Raw genomic sequence first — 19,628 nt, forward strand, 5'->3', positions numbered from 1 at the left:
TATCCTTGACACTTGGGTAAAGTGTCACTTTCCTGAAAATCCTGCAGCACACTTCTCACCTTGACACACCAGTTGAAATCAGCTAGCATAGGGCATAGCAGACTGTCATGGATGGTAAATTGGTTGGTTAACAAGAAGCAAACAATAGGCATTGAAGGGTCTTTTTTTCAGATTGGCAAGATATAACAAGTGGTGTGCTGCAGAGATTGGCACTAGGATCTCAAGTATTTACAATTTGTATAATTATATATAGACTTGGATGAAGGAACAGAAGGTATAATTGCCAAATATGCTGATGACACAAAGATAGTTAGGAATGCATTGAAAACAACAAATCTGGAGATCACAACAGGTTCAGCATCTGCAATAATTTGCTTCTAGGTCAGAACGCAAATTGTTACAGAAGTTAAGGAGACTACAGATGGATCTAGATAGGTAATGTGAGTGGGCAAAGATGTAACAAATGGAATACAAAGTGCGAAAATATGAAGTTGTCCGTTTGACTGGAAAAATAAAAAAAATTATCTGAATAGTGAGATTTTCGAACGCGTATGTATGAATTGCAAGCGGTTAGTATACATGTACAGCAAGAAATTAGGAAAGCTAATCACATTTATCATTTACCATAAGAGTAGTTGCATACAAACATCATGTAGTTATTTTTCACTTAAAAAGGGCACCAGTGAGACCCTACACCTGGAGTGTTGTGCACATTATTGGTTACCTTACTTGAAAGAAAGATATAAATGCCTTGAAAATGGTTCAGAGAATGTTTGCTAGGTTAGTACCAGGAATTGGCAAGTTCTCTTATGAGTAAAGGTTTAACAGGCCAACTTTGCATCCACTGGAAATTAGAGTGTGAAGTGATTTGATTGAAACACCTAAGACCCTGAGGTGTTCTGAAGGGGTAAATATAAAGAACATGTTCCCCTCTTCATTGAGAATCTGGAACTTAGGGCCGCTGTTTAGAAGTTAGGAGATTGCCCATTTAAAACAGAGACAGCTGATCTTTTTCCTTATGGTTGAGAGTCTTTTCAACTCCAAACCTGAAAATGCAATGGAAGCAGTGTCAATGTATGTGTTTAAGACAGATGGATGGATTCTTGTTAAGTAAGGAGGTGAACGCTTATCAAGGGTAGGGAGGAACGTGGATTTAAGGTAGTTATCAGATCAGCCATGAACCTATTGAATGGTGGGCCAATCTTGGGCCTAAATATCCCCTACTCCTGCTCCGAATTGATATGTTCGTGTATATATGTACACACACATAAGTATATCATGAAGTGGCTGAAGGCACAAGATTCTACACAGGCTGAGTCTAGACAACATTTCCAGTGACAGTAAACTCATGCTCCTGAACTAATTATGCCCCGAACTAAGCATTCCAGTACTGTTACAACACTATCATCTACTCAGAAATGTGGAAATTTGCTCAGGTATCCCGTTACCATGAAAAGCAGAACAACTCCAACCCGATGCATTAAAGCCCCAGTAGTCTACTTTTAATCATCAGTGAAGATATCATTGACCAGGCAATCAAGTGACACTTACTGAACAACAGCCTACTCAGTGACGCTCAGTTTGGGTTCCACAAAGCCACTTAGTTCCTGTCTTGATTACAGCCTTGGACCTAAAATGAACAACAGAGTTAAACTCAAGGGGAAGTGAGGGTGACTGCTCTTGACAACAAGGTACAATTCAACCTGAGATAATAAAATGTGAGGCTGGATGAACACAGCAGGCCCAATAGCATTTCAGGAGCACAAAAGCTGACGTTTCGGGCCTAGACCCTTCATCTAGGCCTGAAACATCAGCTTTTGTGCTCCTGAGATGCTGCTGGGCCTGCTGTGTTCATCCAGCCTCATATTTTATTATCTTGGATTCTCCAGCATCTGCAGTTCCCATTATCACTGATACAATTCTAATTGTTTTAATGCATATTCTCTGCCTGTGGTAAACTCAACAATACAAACTTTTATCTATTAACATCACAAGAATTTTCGCAAACACCCTTCTGCAGACTCATGCTTTCTTGGAACTGATATAATTCTAGTCACTGTTCCAAATTGACTTTTTTCTGTCATCCTTCATAGAACTAACAAGTATCTCTTTGCCTCTATTTTGAAATCTAAGCCTCAAACTCTGGTATTATACACCTTTCATAACAATTTTAATCACATTACACTGAAGGATACATTTAGAATAAGTCTAATATGCATCTGATAACTATGATTACATTATTGTGTCTTATTTAATCAATAACTTTGCAACTATAGCCATGTTCTACATCTAAATATTAAGATGACATTAACACATACTAAGATGATCAGAGGATTAAGTAGGGTGGACAGTGAGAGTCTTTTTCCTAGGTTATGACGTTTGCTTGTATGACAGTGCTAGCTGCAAATTGAGGGGTGATAGATTTAAGACAGATGTCAGAGGCAGGTTCTTTACTCAGACAATGGTAAAGGCGTGGAATGCCCTGCCTGCCAATGTATGTAACTCAGCCGCATTAGGGGCATTTAAACAGTCCTTGGATAAGCATATAGATAATGATGGGATAGTCTAGGGGGAATGGGCTTAGATTAGTTCACAGGTCGGCGCAACATTGAGGGCCGAAGGGCCTGTTCTGCGCTGTATTGTTCTATGTTCTATGTTCTAAATCTAAATAATTATTGGATATTAGTAGCTACATTTAAACAAGGACCTATGGAATAAATTTTCTGGAAATACACAGAAAGAGATTAATGTTTCAGACTTATCAGGTTAGTATTTGTAATCTTGCTGCAAGTCTTGGTGTAACTAGAATAAAATAACTTGTTTCAAGATTACGAGAGTAATTAACAGAACTTGAGTCAAGAAAGTTGTCCATTTTGGTAAAGTGTTCAAATACCAAGGGCATGAGTTTAAAATTTACAAATGTGAGTGTAAAAAAAATGTCAAAATTACATTCATCCAAAGTGAAATTATTATGTCCCAACACCATTCAAGTGGCTAGAACAGTAGTTCGTTTTCATGTAAGTCAGTTTTGGTCCCTCCACCTTGGGAAGGATGTCAAAATCTATGGGGTTAGACTCACTGTAGAAGTGTGTAGTAACATTTCTGAACAGGTTGATTGGAAACACCTATAAATACCATGACTAAAGAAGCAGACCAGAGGCTAGGAATTCTCCAGCAAGTAATCTCTTCCTGTCCCCCCAGTGCTTGACACAAAGGACAGGATTTCTCACCTCACTTTAGAGTTCAGTTCTTTTGGACTGTAGGTTGTAATGCAGTCAGGAGCTGAGTGGCTATGATGGAACCCAAACCATTCATTGATAAATAGGTTATTCCTTTGCAGTTGCTGCTTGATGGAACTGTTGTGACCCCTTCCATCATTTTGGTGATGATCAAAAGTGATCTGACAGAGTGGTAATTAGCTCAGGTAGACAAACAGGAGACTGGAAGAACACAGCACGCCAGGCAGCATCTGGAGGAAAGGAACAGTCAACATTTTGGGCAGTACCCTTTTTCAGGACTAGATGTAGGGGTAGGGGGAACTGCAGGTAAAGGGGAGGGAGGGGAAATTGGTGGAATAGTGGTGATAGGTGGACACTGGTCGTAGGTATGACCTGGTTAGTCAATGAGAGGGATGAATCTGGTTGGTGGCTGGAAGAGAAGGTTGGAAGGTGGAATGGAAGAGAGGAGGTGAAGCTGGAAAGGGAGCTGGGGGATAGATAGGAAGGTTATTTGAAATTGGAGAACTCTAAATCTCTTGGAATTGTCCAACCTGTCAAGATTTGTCAAGAGATTTTGACCTGTCACAAAGTGTGATAAGCTGTCATCAGATATTATAGCAATCAAGACCAGTTAAAACCTGTTTTAATGAATGTTAGTGATTCTGTCAATAGAATGTAGTTCTGCAATTAGGAACTTCAAGTAATGGAATGCTATGTTTTTTTTGTGTGCTTGAGTACTTGTGGATACCTGGAGAGTTGGCATGGTACTTGAGAGAGGAAGTAAATAGCTAGTTAGTGAAGCTCTGTGACTACTCAATAAGTATTATTCAGGACATCAGCGTGAACTTGCTGATCCTCTTCAAAATAGATTCATGGAATCTTTTTACATTCACCTGAAAGGATAAATACCTTAATGCCTCATCCAAAAGACAAATGCCTCTGGCAGTGACAAATGCTTCTGAGCTGCACTTGTTTGCTGTCTTAGATTGTTTGCCCAAGTCTTCAGGGTACTTTGAGATTTGTTGATAAAGATGAGCTGCAGCTGACACCTCTAAGAAAAGGATATCTGAAGGGTGTTTCACAGAGTGTAGTTAGCTATTTTATTTCTTAATTTAGAAGAGAGGTTACGATCTTTATGCTCCTTCCCTACCCTTTCCTTAGTCATGAAGTGCAGTTTAATACTGCCTACATGGCTATCAGTCTGCTAACCATGGAGTAACTTTACTGTACCATACTTTAATTGATGACTGTTAGGTCGGACTTTAATTTACTTTCTTGCTGGGGTGTGTTACATTACAAATTGGACAGAGATTTTCTCCGGTAGTCAACTGTAAGTTATTCCTCACCAAAACTGCAGGATTGATATTTAATTTTTTTCCTTGTTTCTACATGGTGTATCTTTGAAAGGGCTCATAGAATCTGCCATCAACTGCATGTATAATGTTCATGTACATATCGGGGAAAGAAAAACAAGCAACAAGAATAATCTGTGAACATGATTTTGAGATTTTAGCACCAAATCCTTAAAATCTAATCTCTTTCCTACCTCTGTTATGCTATCGGGTTAATTTTGTCCTGATGGTCCATTTCCTGTTCACTTGAATTCATTCCATCAAACTTCTAACCACCCAATATCGCTTTTTGATTGGTATGCTTTTAAGTAGCTAACTCTCATATTAGTTTTCTCTCTTTCCAATTCAAAGCCTCTGTTGTTGTACCTTCCATCGCCTTACCTTTGACCCACTGTCCTTATGAGTTGCTGTGCCATCTCCATTTTCTTTCCCAACTTCCTACAACCCTAGGTTCATATGCATGAAGTCAAGTTTTTGACCATAGCCTGTTACTGAAACAACCCTATTTATAGCCCTAGAGCGCATCCTCTCACTAATCATCATGCACTATCCAAATATCTGTCCTTGACTCTTTCCTCTCCTAGATGTTGCATCTTGACAATACGAGCATCAGACTTTCATATGTATCCTGACAATGCCTGCCCATTCCTTCTCTTGAACACAACACTGTCATCAGATTGTCGTCATTCCTGCCCAACTTCCATCTTGACTAACTTGGTTTAGTTTACTTTCCTCGAAGTAAGCATCAGGATGTTCATCCTACGGTTTTCTATCAATATTTTGATAGCAGCTGCTAATTGCTGTATGGTTTAGCTTCCATTTATCTTACCATCTAATGATGCCTTGAAACTACCTTTTATGTTAGAGGTTGTGTATAAAAAGTTTGTTCATAGTGTTGCTATGTATGTTGTGTTCAAACACCCATCAGCAGATACTGTCTAAAATCTCATGACAGTTTTCTTCCACTTTTATTTACAAATTGACTTTTTACAATATGTAATGCATCACCTCAGTAGATCAAAGTATTTTCTGGTTTTTCAAACTTTTTGTCGTTTTCTTTCATCATCCACCTTTTTGATGAAAAATGGGAAAGTAAAGGAAGTGGCAGTGTGCAAATTTGTGTCTCTAACTATCTTGTGCTTCAGCCGTAGGAGAATGAAAACATTTCGATGTATTTTTACAAACTTGTTCTGGACTTCTTGATCATTCATCTTTAGTTCCTACATTCATCGGAACGTTCAACAGGTTCAAGACTTAACTAAATTTTAATGAAGCACAGGAGAGATCTTTCAAAAGACATTGGTATTATTCTGAAAATTAGCATGAGGATAGTTTTTCACATGTGCCCTAGAACAAACCCAACGGTAACACATTCTTAATTTTAGCTGTGCTGAAACTACCAGCAGACTGCTAATAAAACTCCACACCTAAAATGGAAACCTGTATCATGCTGTAATATTGTGAAAGCTATGAACTTTTAAATTTTAATGAAGTTGCATATCTCCAATTAACCGATCCTTGATGCTTTCATTAAATTACTTTTAGATTTTTTTCAAAACATATGTGAACCTCTGAAGGGTCTAGGCCCGAAACATCAGTTTTTGTGCTCCTCAGATGCTGCTGGGCCTGCTGTGTTCATCCAGCTTCACATTTTATTATCTTGAACAGAATGTAACTTGTGTTTGGGGTGGGGAATTATCGTGCAAGTTACTCATTTGACATTAGAATTTGCCTTTACATGATTTATTATACCAAACGCATTTTCCTTATTTTGTCCAAAAACATTTCAGTTCATTATCCTGTACAAGAATGTGGTACACTTGTTGAATATTTGAAGCAGAATACAAACTGGTAAACTTCCAATTCCCACAGAGGAGCTTTTGCGCACCAGTGACAGGGCTGAGCTTAAATGCAAACTCACTTCTTTGATGGAAATGTTGTGAGGCTTTTATGAAAGTGACAAATGATTGCTTCGTTATTTGCATGCTTCTCTTCTCAAATATTGTACTCATTTACAGGAATGGCAAGTTAAGTTTTTTTTTTCTGCCAGGCAACTACAACTAACAACAATCATAAATTAGTATAATGCCACAGAAATGATTGTCTTTTAAGCTCAGACTTGGTCATGACAGAAGTTGATGTATGTTTTGAAAATAACAAGTTAGTCATTAAGATGTTTTATTATTAAGTAGTTATCTCTAATATTTGACTGCAAATGATATTCTTTTGCTTTTTATTGTGTTTTGAACTTTCAAGCAGTTCAAGCAAGTAAAATATTAACAATTAACAATTTTAACAATTGTGACCTAATGGAGGTAAATGGCTATAGTCTTTGTGGACATAATGACTTGTCAGGACACTGTCAAGGAACATAGCACTGAAATACCATATTTCAATATTGGAGCACATGTTTGTGCCTGCAGCCACACCCCAATTCACAGTCAGGATCCTTGCCTAGCATCATAAATCCTGGTACCTGCTGCACCCGATTCTCTCCTCTTTATTTTCAGTGAAAGAAATATTGAGCAGACAGAAACGAAGTTTCAAAGCATATCTTCCTCTACATGGATTCTGCTACAAAATTTGAATGCCACACAACATATTGCTGATTCATTTGATACATCTATTAAAAATTCCCTTTCAACTGTACCCATTTCTGAGAGAAGGACCAAATCATTCAATCCAAATACAAATATCTGTGAGATTTTACAAATGTGTAGTATTTTAACAAGTAGTCATCTTGAGTCAGTCAGGTATTTGACAATATTTTTCAATTTATATTAGTTACCTTCTAAAATTGGTGAGTAATGAGAAAATGGCATGAAAAGAACCAGAATTAAACAATATTAGTTATACTACAGTTTAACAGAGCAGTCGGTTACATTTTTTAAACTGCATCAGAAGCTAGTTCGGTGTAGTTTTCTTTCTGCCACCGTATAGCAATAAGTAGGATTTCCTGAAAATATAAATTTGGAAGGCTTCTCTGTCTATTCCTGGAAATGCAATAATTTTACTCATATATTTGGGCAAGTGAAAACACTTCCCCCTGGGATATTGGGCCCACCTTCAGGCATGATTTGAAATGTGGAAGCCAAAAATAACCAGAATAAAACGAGTGACGAAACTCTGAACAACTACTGCCCATGATATTTTGTAAAAAAAAATGCATGTTTTCGACCATGTGAGTGCACTCTATACTAATCCAGCGTCTCTGTCATTTCTTATTTTAGGGTCAGAACGGAATGTCTGTGGATGAGAAGCCTGAATCACCCATGTATGTATATGAGTCAACAGTGCATTGTACAAATATCCTCCTGTGCCTCAATGACCAGCGTAAGCAGGATATCCTCTGCGATGTGACTGTTCTGGTGGAGAGGAAGGAATTCCGTGCCCACAGGGCTGTCCTGGCAGCGTGCAGTGAATACTTCTTACAGACTTTGATCGGACAAACAGAACATGAACTGGTTATCACCCTGCCTGAGGAGGTATGTCACAGTAACTTACTTTAAACATAGGGCTTTATTTAATCAGATCCTAGTTACTACAGGAAATATGGCATCAGAAGAGTCCATACAGTGTTATGTTATTCTTTCCTTGATGCCTAAAATAATAAAAGCCAAGTTTGTAATAATAAGTTAGTTTTGTTCTCTTTTGACTTTATCATTGCAACTGGAACTAAAAGAATATAATAGTTTACCACTGCTGATGGATGGGATACGAGTTTATAACTATAAGCCCTTATGATCTCAACTGGCAGTACTAATGGACAAGTCAGATCCCAGAATGAATTCTGGTTTGATGACATGTTTTTTTGTTAATGTGGTGGCCAGTCACTGAAACACAGACCCAGAAGTTGCGGTTTTATTAACAGAAGTTTATTACACAAAGAAGAAGAAATAAATAAGATCCAAGTTACGTAAATATAAAAGACGCTGTGGAAAAATCTGAAAACATACAGTACAACAACTTCAATCTGCTTTCTAACATCACCACTCTGCAGACTCTGAAATCCAGAAAGCTTGGCCCTCTATCTCAAATCATTTCAAGTTCGACTCAATTGACTTTTCCCATTTCTTTTCTGCGAAGTGTGAGGTCTTCTTAGATGAGTATTCTTAAAACTGAAGGCTTAGAATTTCTCAGTCTTTTAATATTCTGCAAATTTCCAATCAAACATGCCAAGCCTGGAAGTTGAAGAAACTAAGGGCCTACTAATGTAATTTATTCCCAGAACTCTTCGCAAATCCCTTCTAGATCAAATTTGTTTTGAGCTGTTTTGAACTGCTCAAGATCTTCCATCCTCTGGATTTGCTGAGCTAAGGGCAATCTTTGATTATCCTGAACCAAAAATAAGATTATGGACCATAACGCTTATACATCTAGTCATAAACTCAACAGCTCAACAGTATTGGCAGTTTTCAGTCAACATTCCAGGAGTCCTGTTTTCTGAGATGCTGGATTGGTCAATGTTCTGGAAGGACTCACTGACCTAGTTATCTTGTAAAATGCATCTGAAAAGTAGCTTGCACCCATTTGCTATGATTCTGAAATCCAGACTTATCTTCGAAAAGCTTTACTATCGATGTAAAACAGAAACTTTTTGTCATACTTGATCTTTTTATGAGCTATAAATATCAGCCATCTCGTTCTATTATGCAGGAATGGATGGCCTGCAAGAGAAGTCTTCCCCCGTACTATGCTGAAACATCTTCGACACTTGTAGTTCAGGAGGCCATTCCAACACTTATTCCCTAATATTTTCAGTTAGTAAAAATTACTCAGTCTCATATTTCATATTGACAGTTGTTCTAGTATCACAGGCAGAAATAGTTTCTATCATATGCGGTTTCCTTAATATCTTGAAAATGTCAAACAAAATCGCCTCTTAACTTGCAAATTCCATGGGAAGTTATTCCAATTGGAGCAATGTTTCCCTTCAATTTAACCCAGGATTCCAGGTATCATTCTGGTAAGTCTTTTTTGCAATACCAATATAATCTTCTTTAAGGTGCTCAGATCTACTCAAAGGACTTTAACCAGGTATCATCTAATCAAGGCTTCGGGATAACTGCTCTCCCCTTTGTATTATAGCCCTCTAGAAGGTGGCCGCAATTGTGTACTTTCTTGGTAAAACTATCTAAACCCTCGCCAAGGACCTTTGGCAGTATTTTTACCAACTAAAAGATCAAGGGAAACAAAAGCCACAAGTTCCCTCAAAGCTATGCATCACCTTGGCTTAGTAATGTATGCTTGTTTTGAGTGCAGCTGTGAATCGATAGCTTATTTAAATGCAGAAATGAGACAGACAATTAGCAATTGCGTAGTAGTTTTATTGGGAGATTTTAACTTGCATATAAACTAAGCTAAATAGTTTAGTTCTTGTTAGAAAGGGAATGAATATCTTGAATGTTCAAGATATTTTTCTGCAAGAATATATCCTTGAACCAACATAACCCTGGTCATAGGGATGAATAATGTGCCAGATTTAGTTAGCAGCTAATAATGCACGAATGCTTATCTAATAGTGATCATAATATGGTCAAGGTGGATGTAATGTTTGAAAGGGAGAAGTGTAAAACCGCTAAGATTCTATATATAGATGGGGCTGACCTATTACTGTCTAACAGTTCTGTTTAAACTGCTTTGGCACCTACAAATTATGCTTATAACATGTGAAACCATTAAATTGAAACTAAAAAGGTTAAAAACATGTAACTAGTTAAAAACATCAGTTTAAAAACAGGTGAACATTTCAAATATATCCTATCTTCAGATTTTGAAGGTGGTAGTCTATTTTTATTCATTCTTGGAAAATTAGAATCACTTGAAAGCCATCATTTATTGCCTGTCCCTAATTTCCTGTGAGAAGGTAGTGGTGAATTTGCCTTCCTGGACCATAACAGTCCATATGGTGTAGATACACCCACAGAACGATTGGAAGTAACTCCAGGATTTTGACACCGCAACAATGAGTGGACAAAACTAGCAAAAATGTACAAAATGACACCAGATGTCGTGTTTGTTTTTGGCTTCAGGACAAAGTATGACTACTCAGAATGGTGTACAGTTTGGAGAATTTGCAAGTAATGCTCACATGCATCTACTGCCCTTCCGGATGATAGAAGTTTTGAAGGTGCTGTTGAAGGAGCCTTGGTGTTGCATTGTATCTAGTTAATGATGCACACTGATACCGCTGTACATCATTAGTAGAAGGAGTGCATGTTTAGTCTGGCAGATGGGGTGCCAGTCAAGTCGGATTGCTTTGTATTGACAGTGCCGAACTGCTTGAGTGTTGTTTTTAGCTATACTCATCCATGACAGTGGGGAATATTCCATTACACTCTGATTTGTGTCTTTGTAGATGATAGATAGGCTGTAGGGGGAGGGGGGTTCATGAGATGAGTCAATTCTACAGAATTTATATTTCAGACCTGCTTTCGTAGCCAGAGCAGTTATGGGTGGACCGGTTCTGTTTCTCCTCCGTTGTGACCAGATGATATTGATATTTGGAATTCACCAATCATTCGGTGATTGAATGTAAAGTGGAGGTGACTACAGTCTCTCTTGCTGGAGATCGTCATTGCCTGGCACAGATGGGGCATGAAATGTTACTTGATACTTTTTAACCTTAGCCTGAAATATACCAGGTCTTCATGCACCTGGTCACAAATTCCGTCAGGATCTGAAAAATTGTGAACATTTCAACATCATCAGAGTTTCTCCACTTCAGTCCTCAAGCTTGAGAGAGGGTCAGTGTTGAATTAACTGAAGATGATTGTGCCTAGTACATCATAAGACGTAAGAGCAGAAGTAGGCCCTTCTGCTCTGTCATTCAATAAGATCACAGCTAATCTGATAATCTTCAACTTTTCATCCTTGCTCAATCCCCATGACCCTTGAAATAAAACAGAAATGCTGGAAAAACTGGCAGCATCTGCAGAAAGAGAAACCGAGTTAACATCTAGTGCGTTTTATGTCTCTTCTTCAGAACTGCCTATCTTTCGCCCTACAAAGATAGCGCCCGACCTGCTAAATTTCTCCAACCTTTCTGCTTTCATTTAAAATTTCCAGCATCTGCACTATTTTGCTTTTATTTGAGCCCTGGACCCTTGATTCACTTACTGATTAAAAATCTGTCTCAACCTTAAATATTCTTAATGACCCAGCCTTGAGACCCCTCTCCAGTAAAGAATTTCACAGATTCATTACCGTCTGAGAAAAACCATTTTCCTTATCTCTCTTTCAAATGGGTGACTCCTTACTCTAACGTGACCCTGAGGAACTATAGTGTGATGTTCAGGTGCTGAGCTGAGTGACCTCCGACAATCACACCAAATATTTTTCATTTTTCATTAGGTTACCAGCTTTGCAAGACCTTTTTATTTTTTTAATTGGGAGGTAAGTCAATTAGGGAATGTTTGGGGATAATAGAACAGGGAGAATACAGGTGAATTTGCTTGCTGGCTTTTCTGGAATGACTTTTTGATTACACGTCAGCAAGAATATGAGATACTTGCCGTTATTAGTCTAGACAGTGAATGCAGTAGCAGGGAAGTTATGATGGAGCTGCACAAGACCACAGGTAGAGTGCAGTTCTGGTTGCCAGGTTAAAGGAAATGCAATTACACTAGAGAGGGTGCCAAGGATGTCATCTGAGCAGGATTGTAGATGGCGGAAGTGTCGGAGGATGATGTGATGACCTATTCCGAATTCCTCCGCCTCCGCCGTATCCGCTCCCAGAATGAGGCATTCCACTCCCGCACATCCCAGATGTCCACGTTCTACAAGGACCGCAGCTTTTCCCCCCGCGGTGGTCGATAAAGCCGTTGACCGCGTCTCCCGCATTTTCCGCAACACATCCCTCACACCCCGCCCCCGCCACAACCGTCCCAAGTGGATCCCCCTCGTTTTCGCATACCACCCCACCAACCTCTGGATACAACACGTCATCCTCCGACACTTTCGCCATCTACAATCCGACCCCACCACCCAAGACATTTTTCCATCCCCACCCTTATCTGCCTTCCAGAGAGACCACTCTCTCCGTGACTCCCTTGTCCGCTCCACACTCCCCTCCAACCCCACCACACCCGGCACCTTCCCCTGCAACCACAGGAAGTGCTACACTTGCCCCCACACCTCCTCCCTCACCCCCATCCCAGGCCCCAAGATGACTTTCCATATTAAGCAGATGTTCACCTGCACATCTGCCAATGTGGTATACTGTATCCATTGTACCCGGTGTGGCTTCCTCTACATTGGGGAAACCAAGCGGAGGCTTGGGGACCGCTTTGCAGAACACCTCCGCTCAGTTCGCAATAAATAACTGCACTTCCCATTCGCGAACCATTTCAACTCCCCCTCCCATTCCTCAGACGACATGTCCATCATGGGCCTCCTGCAGTGTCACAATGATGCCACCCGAAGGTTGCAGGAACAGCAACTCACATTCCGCTTGGGAACCCTGCAGCCCAATGGTATCAATGTGGACTTCACCAGCTTCAAAATCTCCCCTTCCCCCACTGCATCCCAAAACCAGCCCAGTTCGTCCCCTCCCCCCACTGCGTCCCAAAACCAGCCCAGCCTGTCTCCGCCTCCCTAACCTGTTCTTCCTCTCACCCATCCCTTCCTCCCACCTCAAGCCGCACCTCCATTTCCTACCTACTAACCTCACCCCATTTCCTTGACCTGTCCGTCTTTCCCGGACTGACCTATCCCCTCCCTACTTCCCCACCTGTACTCTCCTCTCCACCTATCTCTTTTTCTCTCCATCTTCGGTCTGCCTCGCCCTCTCTCCCCATTTATTCCAGAACCCTCTCCCGATCCCCCTCTCTGATGAAGGGTCTAGACCCAAAACGCCAGCTTTTGTGCTCCTGAGATGCTGCTTGGCCTGCTGTGTTCATCCAGCTTCACACTTTGTTATCTTGGATTTTCCAGCATCTGCAGTTCCCATTCTCACTGATACAATCTTAGATAGTCTGGTGTTGTTTTCATTATAGCAAAGAAGGTTGAGGGGTCTGATTGAGGTGTGCAAAATTTTGGAGGGCATAGCTGGAACAAAAGAAAAAGCTTTCTTCTTTCGTAGAGGAGCAGCAAGTATAGATAAGGTAAATCACAGGAGGTTTAGACGGAATTTAAGGAAATAGTTGTTTTCACCAGAAGCTAGTGAGTATCTGGAACTCAATGCCTGAAAGTGTGGTAGAGGTTTGAGCCATGGCAACACATAAGATGTATTTAGATGAGACCTTGAAGGGCCATAGTCAGATAAGGCTAAGGGCCAAGTGCTAGGAAACATCTGCCCATCATGTCTGTGCTAGTCACTAAGCACTTACTTACACTAGCCCTAAAAGCCTCCTTCTGTGCTATAACCTTCTGACTCTAATAAGAAGGAGCAAACTCACCATGGTCTAAAGTAAACAAAGGCGTTATTTAATATGGTCAGAATCATACAGTACAGAAACAGGGCCTTTGATCCAATTTGTCAGCATCGGCCAGACATCCCATTCTGACCTCGCCCCATTTTCCAGCATTTGGCCCACATCCCTCTAAACCCTTTCTACTCTGATTTGATTCAATTTGTTGTAGTCACATATACCTAAGTACAGTGAAAAACTTTGTTTTACGAGCAGTACAGACAGATCATAGCAAATAAGGACATAAGGATCATAGGGTGCTTGGACACATTGAGGCAGGTTACAACTGCACAGGAGGTGTGCAGAACAAGTCAACATTAGCACGACCAGCATTATTTGAAGTTAGAGAGTCCATTCAGCAATTTAATAACGGCAGGTAAGAAGCTGTTCTTAAAACTGTTGCTGCATGTGTTCCAGCTTCTATATCTTCTGCCTGACAGAAGAGGTTGTAGGAGAGCGGTCCCAGGGTGATAGGGGTCTTAGATGATGTTGGCAGCATTTCCATGGCAGCGAGAAGTGTAAATGGAGTCCATGGATGGGAGGTTGGCTTCCATGATGGTCTGGGCTGTGCACTCATCTTTCTGTAGTTTCTTACTGTCCTGGGCAGAGAAAGTTGCTGTACCAGGCAACCTCAGCTCTGTTATCGTAAATGGGGGCATGTTCTCTTCCTTTCTTCCTGAAGTCAACGATCAGTTCTTTTGCTTTGCTGACATTGACAGTTGTTATCATTGCACCATAACACCAAGCCAGCTATCTCCTTCCTGTATTTTGACTCATCATTGTTTGATATCCTTCCTACCACAGAGGCGTTAGAAATGGCGTTCATTTGGAATTTGGCAACAGAGTCGTGGGTGCACAGGGAGTCCAGTAGGGGGCTGAAAACACAATCTTGTGAGGCTCCAGTGTTGAGTTTTATTGAGGAGGATGTGTTGTTGTCTGTCTTCACTGATAGCAGACTGCGGGTCAGAAAGCTGAGGATCCAGTTACACAAGATGGAGCCGAGTCCTAGGTCTTGGAGCTTTGAGATCAGTCTGGAAGGGATAATGGTGTTGACTACAGCTCTGCCTTCAATGAGCAGGAGTCTGACGTAGGTGTGTTTGTTGTCCAGATGTACCAGGGATGAGTGCAGGGCTAGGGATATGGTCTGCTGTTGACCTGTTTCATCAATTGGCAAATTGCAGGGGATTGAAGCAGGCTGCGAGGCTAGAGTTGATGTGGGCCATGACTGGCCTCTCAATGTTCATCTTGATTATAGAAGTCCAAGCCACTGGCCAGTAGTCATGAAGGCATATTGCATGTGCTTTCTTTGGTACTGGAATGATAGTGGTCTTCTTGAAGCAGGTGGAGACTTTGGCTTGTCGGAGGAAGAGGTTGAAGATGTCAGTGAATAACCTTTGTCAGCTGGTCCACACAGGATCTGAGTGCATGGCTAGGGATTCTGTCTGGGCCTGTCAATCTCCTTGGGTCGACTCTCAGGAATGTTGATCTGAAATCTGCAGCAGTGATGGGAGAACAGGTGCATTTGGGGCTTTCAGAGTAGGTGGCATTGCGCCGCTGGTATTCTGTTCGAACCGAGCATAAAAAGCATTGACCCCATCAGGGAGGGTTGTGTTTTTATCTGCTATCTTGCTCTGTTTCATTTTATATCTGTTATGCTATGTAGGCCTCGCCACAGGTGGCAGGTGTCCATCTAGTTGGTTTGGGTCTCTAATTTGGTCCAGTGATACCTCTTGGCATCTCTGGCTTTGCGGAGATCATATCTGGATTTTCTGTGTAGATCTAGGTTGTCCAACATGAATGCTGCACACAGTTCTTCAGTAGGCAGTGGATTTCCCAGTTCTTCCCCAACCAGAAACCTTGGAACACCCGGATTGATTTCTTTGGCACCCAGACCACCACACACTCGCTAATAGAGTCCATGATGGTGGAGGTTTACTTGTCTAGGCTGTCTGCTGAGTTCTTGACCATGGTCCAGTCCACCAAGTCCAAATAGTCCTGGAGAAGCTGTTCTGCTGCCTCAGATGCATGAAAATCCTGTCCTTCACAATCCCCTCCAGCAACATACCCAATGTTCACCTAAAGCTCATTGGTCTATAGTTCCCTAGTTTTTCCTTACAGACTTCCTTAAATAATGGAGTCGCATTAGCCAACCTCCAATCTTCTGGCACCTCACCCATGACTGTCAGTGAGACAAGTATCACAGCAAGGGGCCCAGCAATCTCTTCCGTACTTCACACCAAGTTCTAGGGTACATCTGATTTTGGGCCGGGGATCTATCTACTTTTATGTGTTTTAAAACCCCCAGCACCAGTTCTGTTAATATGAACTGTTTTCAGTATGTCACTGTTTATTTCCCCACGTTCCCTAGCTTACATGCCCTCCTCCACAGTAAATAGTGACACAAAATATTTGTTTATTTAATCTTACCCATCTCCTATGTTTCCACACATAGACGGCCACATTGATCTTTAAGGGACCCTTTTCTTCCTAGTTACTAAAATAAGATATTCTTCTATAATTAGCTCATGGGACTAAAACCAACTTTATAAACATTATGTCATAAAGTCTTGTACATTTGTTTACATTGCTTTAAACATTGCGGTCAGGAGTGTTATATTAGTAAATGTAAAAAAAAATTGCTCATTCTCAATGCAGAAGTAATACACCAGCTTCACATATAATAAACAAATTGAGTTAAATTGTGAATTAAAGCCTGTGGTTTAGATTTTCGTTATCACAAGCCAAGAGATTTCCTGACTCAGCAAATCTACCTTGGTTCAAAATATCCTGTTAGACCCAGTCTTTACACCAAGAAAGTGGGGGCTGGAATAGACTCAGGGCCCACTGATTCTTGAAGTGGATCATTGGCAGGTGAGTGATAAAGGGGTTGGTTAGAAGACATATATTGGTTCTCTGGAACTTCATCCCAGTTTTTTAGAAGCTGTCAGGCCCTGCAGCCATTCTCCATTAACCTTCACTCATCCCATCTGTCCTCATGACCTCCAACCAACATGTAACACCTCTGCACTCATATTGACCTCCCTATCCACTCAAACAGAATCCACCATGAGCAGCCCTTGGGAGGCATGCCAAAATGAAAAGCATTCTACTGGGTTTCTATTGTGACATCAGTATCATTCACAAACTGTCCCTCAAATGGTACCGTCTGACACTGCCGCATCTGTTGACAACAACTGCTGCTATCTGGTTGGGATGTTTGTCTGACATGCCTTATAGCTGAGAGAAACTTCCTTCAATTAAACATTGGAAAATCAAACCACTGATTCTGTCCCTGCCCTTGGTTATTGAACCAGGCACAACTTCTGTATTCTGTTTAGCCATGAGTTGACCTTCATTTCCTACATCTTCTCTGTGACAAATCTCACTTTCAGCTTTCTTTTGGCACCTCTAGATCGCTATGTCAATGCCATCCCCCCACATCTGAAAACTTCAGCTCATACAAAACTCTATTCCCTATGACCAAAACTGCACAAGCGCGACTCATGCATTATCCGTGTTTTGTTTTGTTGACTCTGAACCCTAACATCTCAATTTAAGATTCTCATCCTCACCTGCAAACTATATGATTTTTATAACTCCTTCCAGTGCTACTACGTCTGGAGAACTCAGTGTTCTTCCAATTCTAGCCTCTTGTCCAGTCATCGCTCCTGTTGTCTCACCATTCAACCTCCCATGTACTAGGAATTAGAATTTCTCCTCTGTCTCCTCTGACATTTCCTCTTTGACAACTTCCTTAAACAAATGCTTTAAACATGTATACCTTTGTCTCCTGTTAAAAAGTGAAAGTATAAATTATGAACAAAGAAAATTCAGTACAATTTAATGCAAGTTTGTAGGACAAAAACATTTTAGTTATTTAATTTTGACTCCTGTTGCTTGCATATTTGACAAATTTAAATCTCTATTTTCAGCAGAAACATATATCTGGTTGAACCAGTTTGTACTGTTAATTTCAGCAAAACATCTGGTTTGACATAACAAGAAAAATACTAGATTTAATGCAAGGTGGATGGAAAGCTTAAGAAAAATGGAGCAAAATATATGTTCACTATATGTAGCAGTCTAACTGATGGTTGACTAGCCCATTATGATACTGCTCCTTTTTCCCAGATCTGAATTTAAATCCATTTAAAACTCTGGGGATGAAATCTATTCTGACTGCTAACTGATGGGGCCAATTTGAAGTACACCTGAAAGGATAGCTTCAAGTCAGTTGTAAATGGAAATTGTCAACTGCACTAAATGCCTTGGATATAACTCAAATTGACACTGAACAGGAATTCTTAAGGGAACGTAAGTCTAGTTCGTTGGCGAATGTCAAAGTGCACAAAGGAGATTTTTGTCAGAGGTTGTTGCTGACCTTGGACCTTGATGAACATAAGATAATCTCAAATAAACTTTAGGGAAAAAGTAATTTTCCATTCAAATATTGTTCTGGCAGATTATTGTAATTCTATGTTGATTATGGCACAAAGCTCAGTTAAAAGTTTTGCTGACAAAAGCTGCAAGAAATTGTTTGTGATGTGATGAACTTATGTTCATGCCATCAAGAAACTGCTGCCAGAATGTTGGAGAAAAGGGAATAGCTTTGTTTTTTTATCAATTTAATTTTCTGAATTTTCTTAGTACATTAAACGCCAAGTATGCTCAGAAGACTTGGTATTGTTTGTATTGATGGCACTCTGTTCACTTAGTTACTGATCTCAGCTGTGACATATTGAAGAGGTGTTAAGTAGAGGCTATAAAATAAAATGTGTGTGTGTGTGGGAGAAACAAAGAGAATATTACCACATGCATCACCTCAGGCTGTTTTACAGTTCCGAGCAGCTGGTGTCAGAACAGCAATCGTGAACAGATTGTCCAGTGTCCACAGATTATCAGGGAATGATGAATAGATTCTAGAAAAAAGGAGGGGCAGAGAAAATCTGAAAGTGAGTTTCAACACTTCTGATAGCTCTGCTGGATAAAGGTGGCGAATAGCTAAGCCTTCAGGACCTAAAGATGATAGATACCACAGCTGAGAAATTGTAAACTAGTGGGTTTAGCTAGGGTGGAGTCAAAAGTCACATGACACCAGGCTATAGTCCAACAGTTTATTTGAAATCACAAGCTTTTGGAGCATGGCTGCTTTGTCAGATGAAGTGATAGGATGGTACTAGAATACAATGATTAACTTCACTTCTCTGTTGGGTTAGGGAACATCTGTCCGACTGACTCCTGCTGAAAGTGAGCATGTATGTGTATCAACTAAGGGTCAATTGGCTGTCATTATGTCAATACATGAACATTTGTGGGCACTAAGATTTGACTGATGCTGGAAGTGCAATGTCTCTCTAAAGAGTTACTCATGAGAATGAATGAGAACAGGTAACCTGGGGATCTCAGAAGAAATATGGCATTTCACATCCTCTGAAGTTGTCCTGGTGTCCTTTTCTAATCTCGGTCAGAGATCACAAAGAGCAGTCCAAAATGCTGAATCATTCAGTTTCTTGGAAAAACACGGACATGTAACAGTGTCTGTGAAGAGAGAAACTGAATCATTCTCTGAGCACTGGGATCCCAAGCCCACACAAGATCTCAGTGCATCCGTCAGGAAAACTATTCATGTGGGATCCGTCCTGATTGGA

The 19,628-nt window shown here is 40.5% G+C and overlaps 1 protein-coding gene across 2 annotated transcripts in view; it reads left to right on the plus strand.

Annotated features, from left to right (window-relative positions):
- bach2b (BTB and CNC homology 1, basic leucine zipper transcription factor 2b) overlaps positions 1-19,628 on the plus strand; it is a 276,692-nt gene that overhangs the window by 195,926 nt on the left and 61,138 nt on the right. For both annotated transcript variants that reach the window (XM_048531765.2, XM_048531764.2), the window contains exon 2: positions 7,801-8,055. In XM_048531765.2, the coding sequence (XP_048387722.1) occupies positions 7,813-8,055 (243 nt within the window). In that variant the 5' untranslated portion in view covers positions 7,801-7,812. The remainder of the gene's footprint in view (positions 1-7,800; positions 8,056-19,628) is intronic.

The sequence above is a fragment of the Stegostoma tigrinum genome, chromosome 4 (assembly GCF_030684315.1).
Source record: "Stegostoma tigrinum isolate sSteTig4 chromosome 4, sSteTig4.hap1, whole genome shotgun sequence".
NCBI classification, from domain to species: Eukaryota; Metazoa; Chordata; class Chondrichthyes; order Orectolobiformes; family Stegostomatidae; genus Stegostoma; species Stegostoma tigrinum.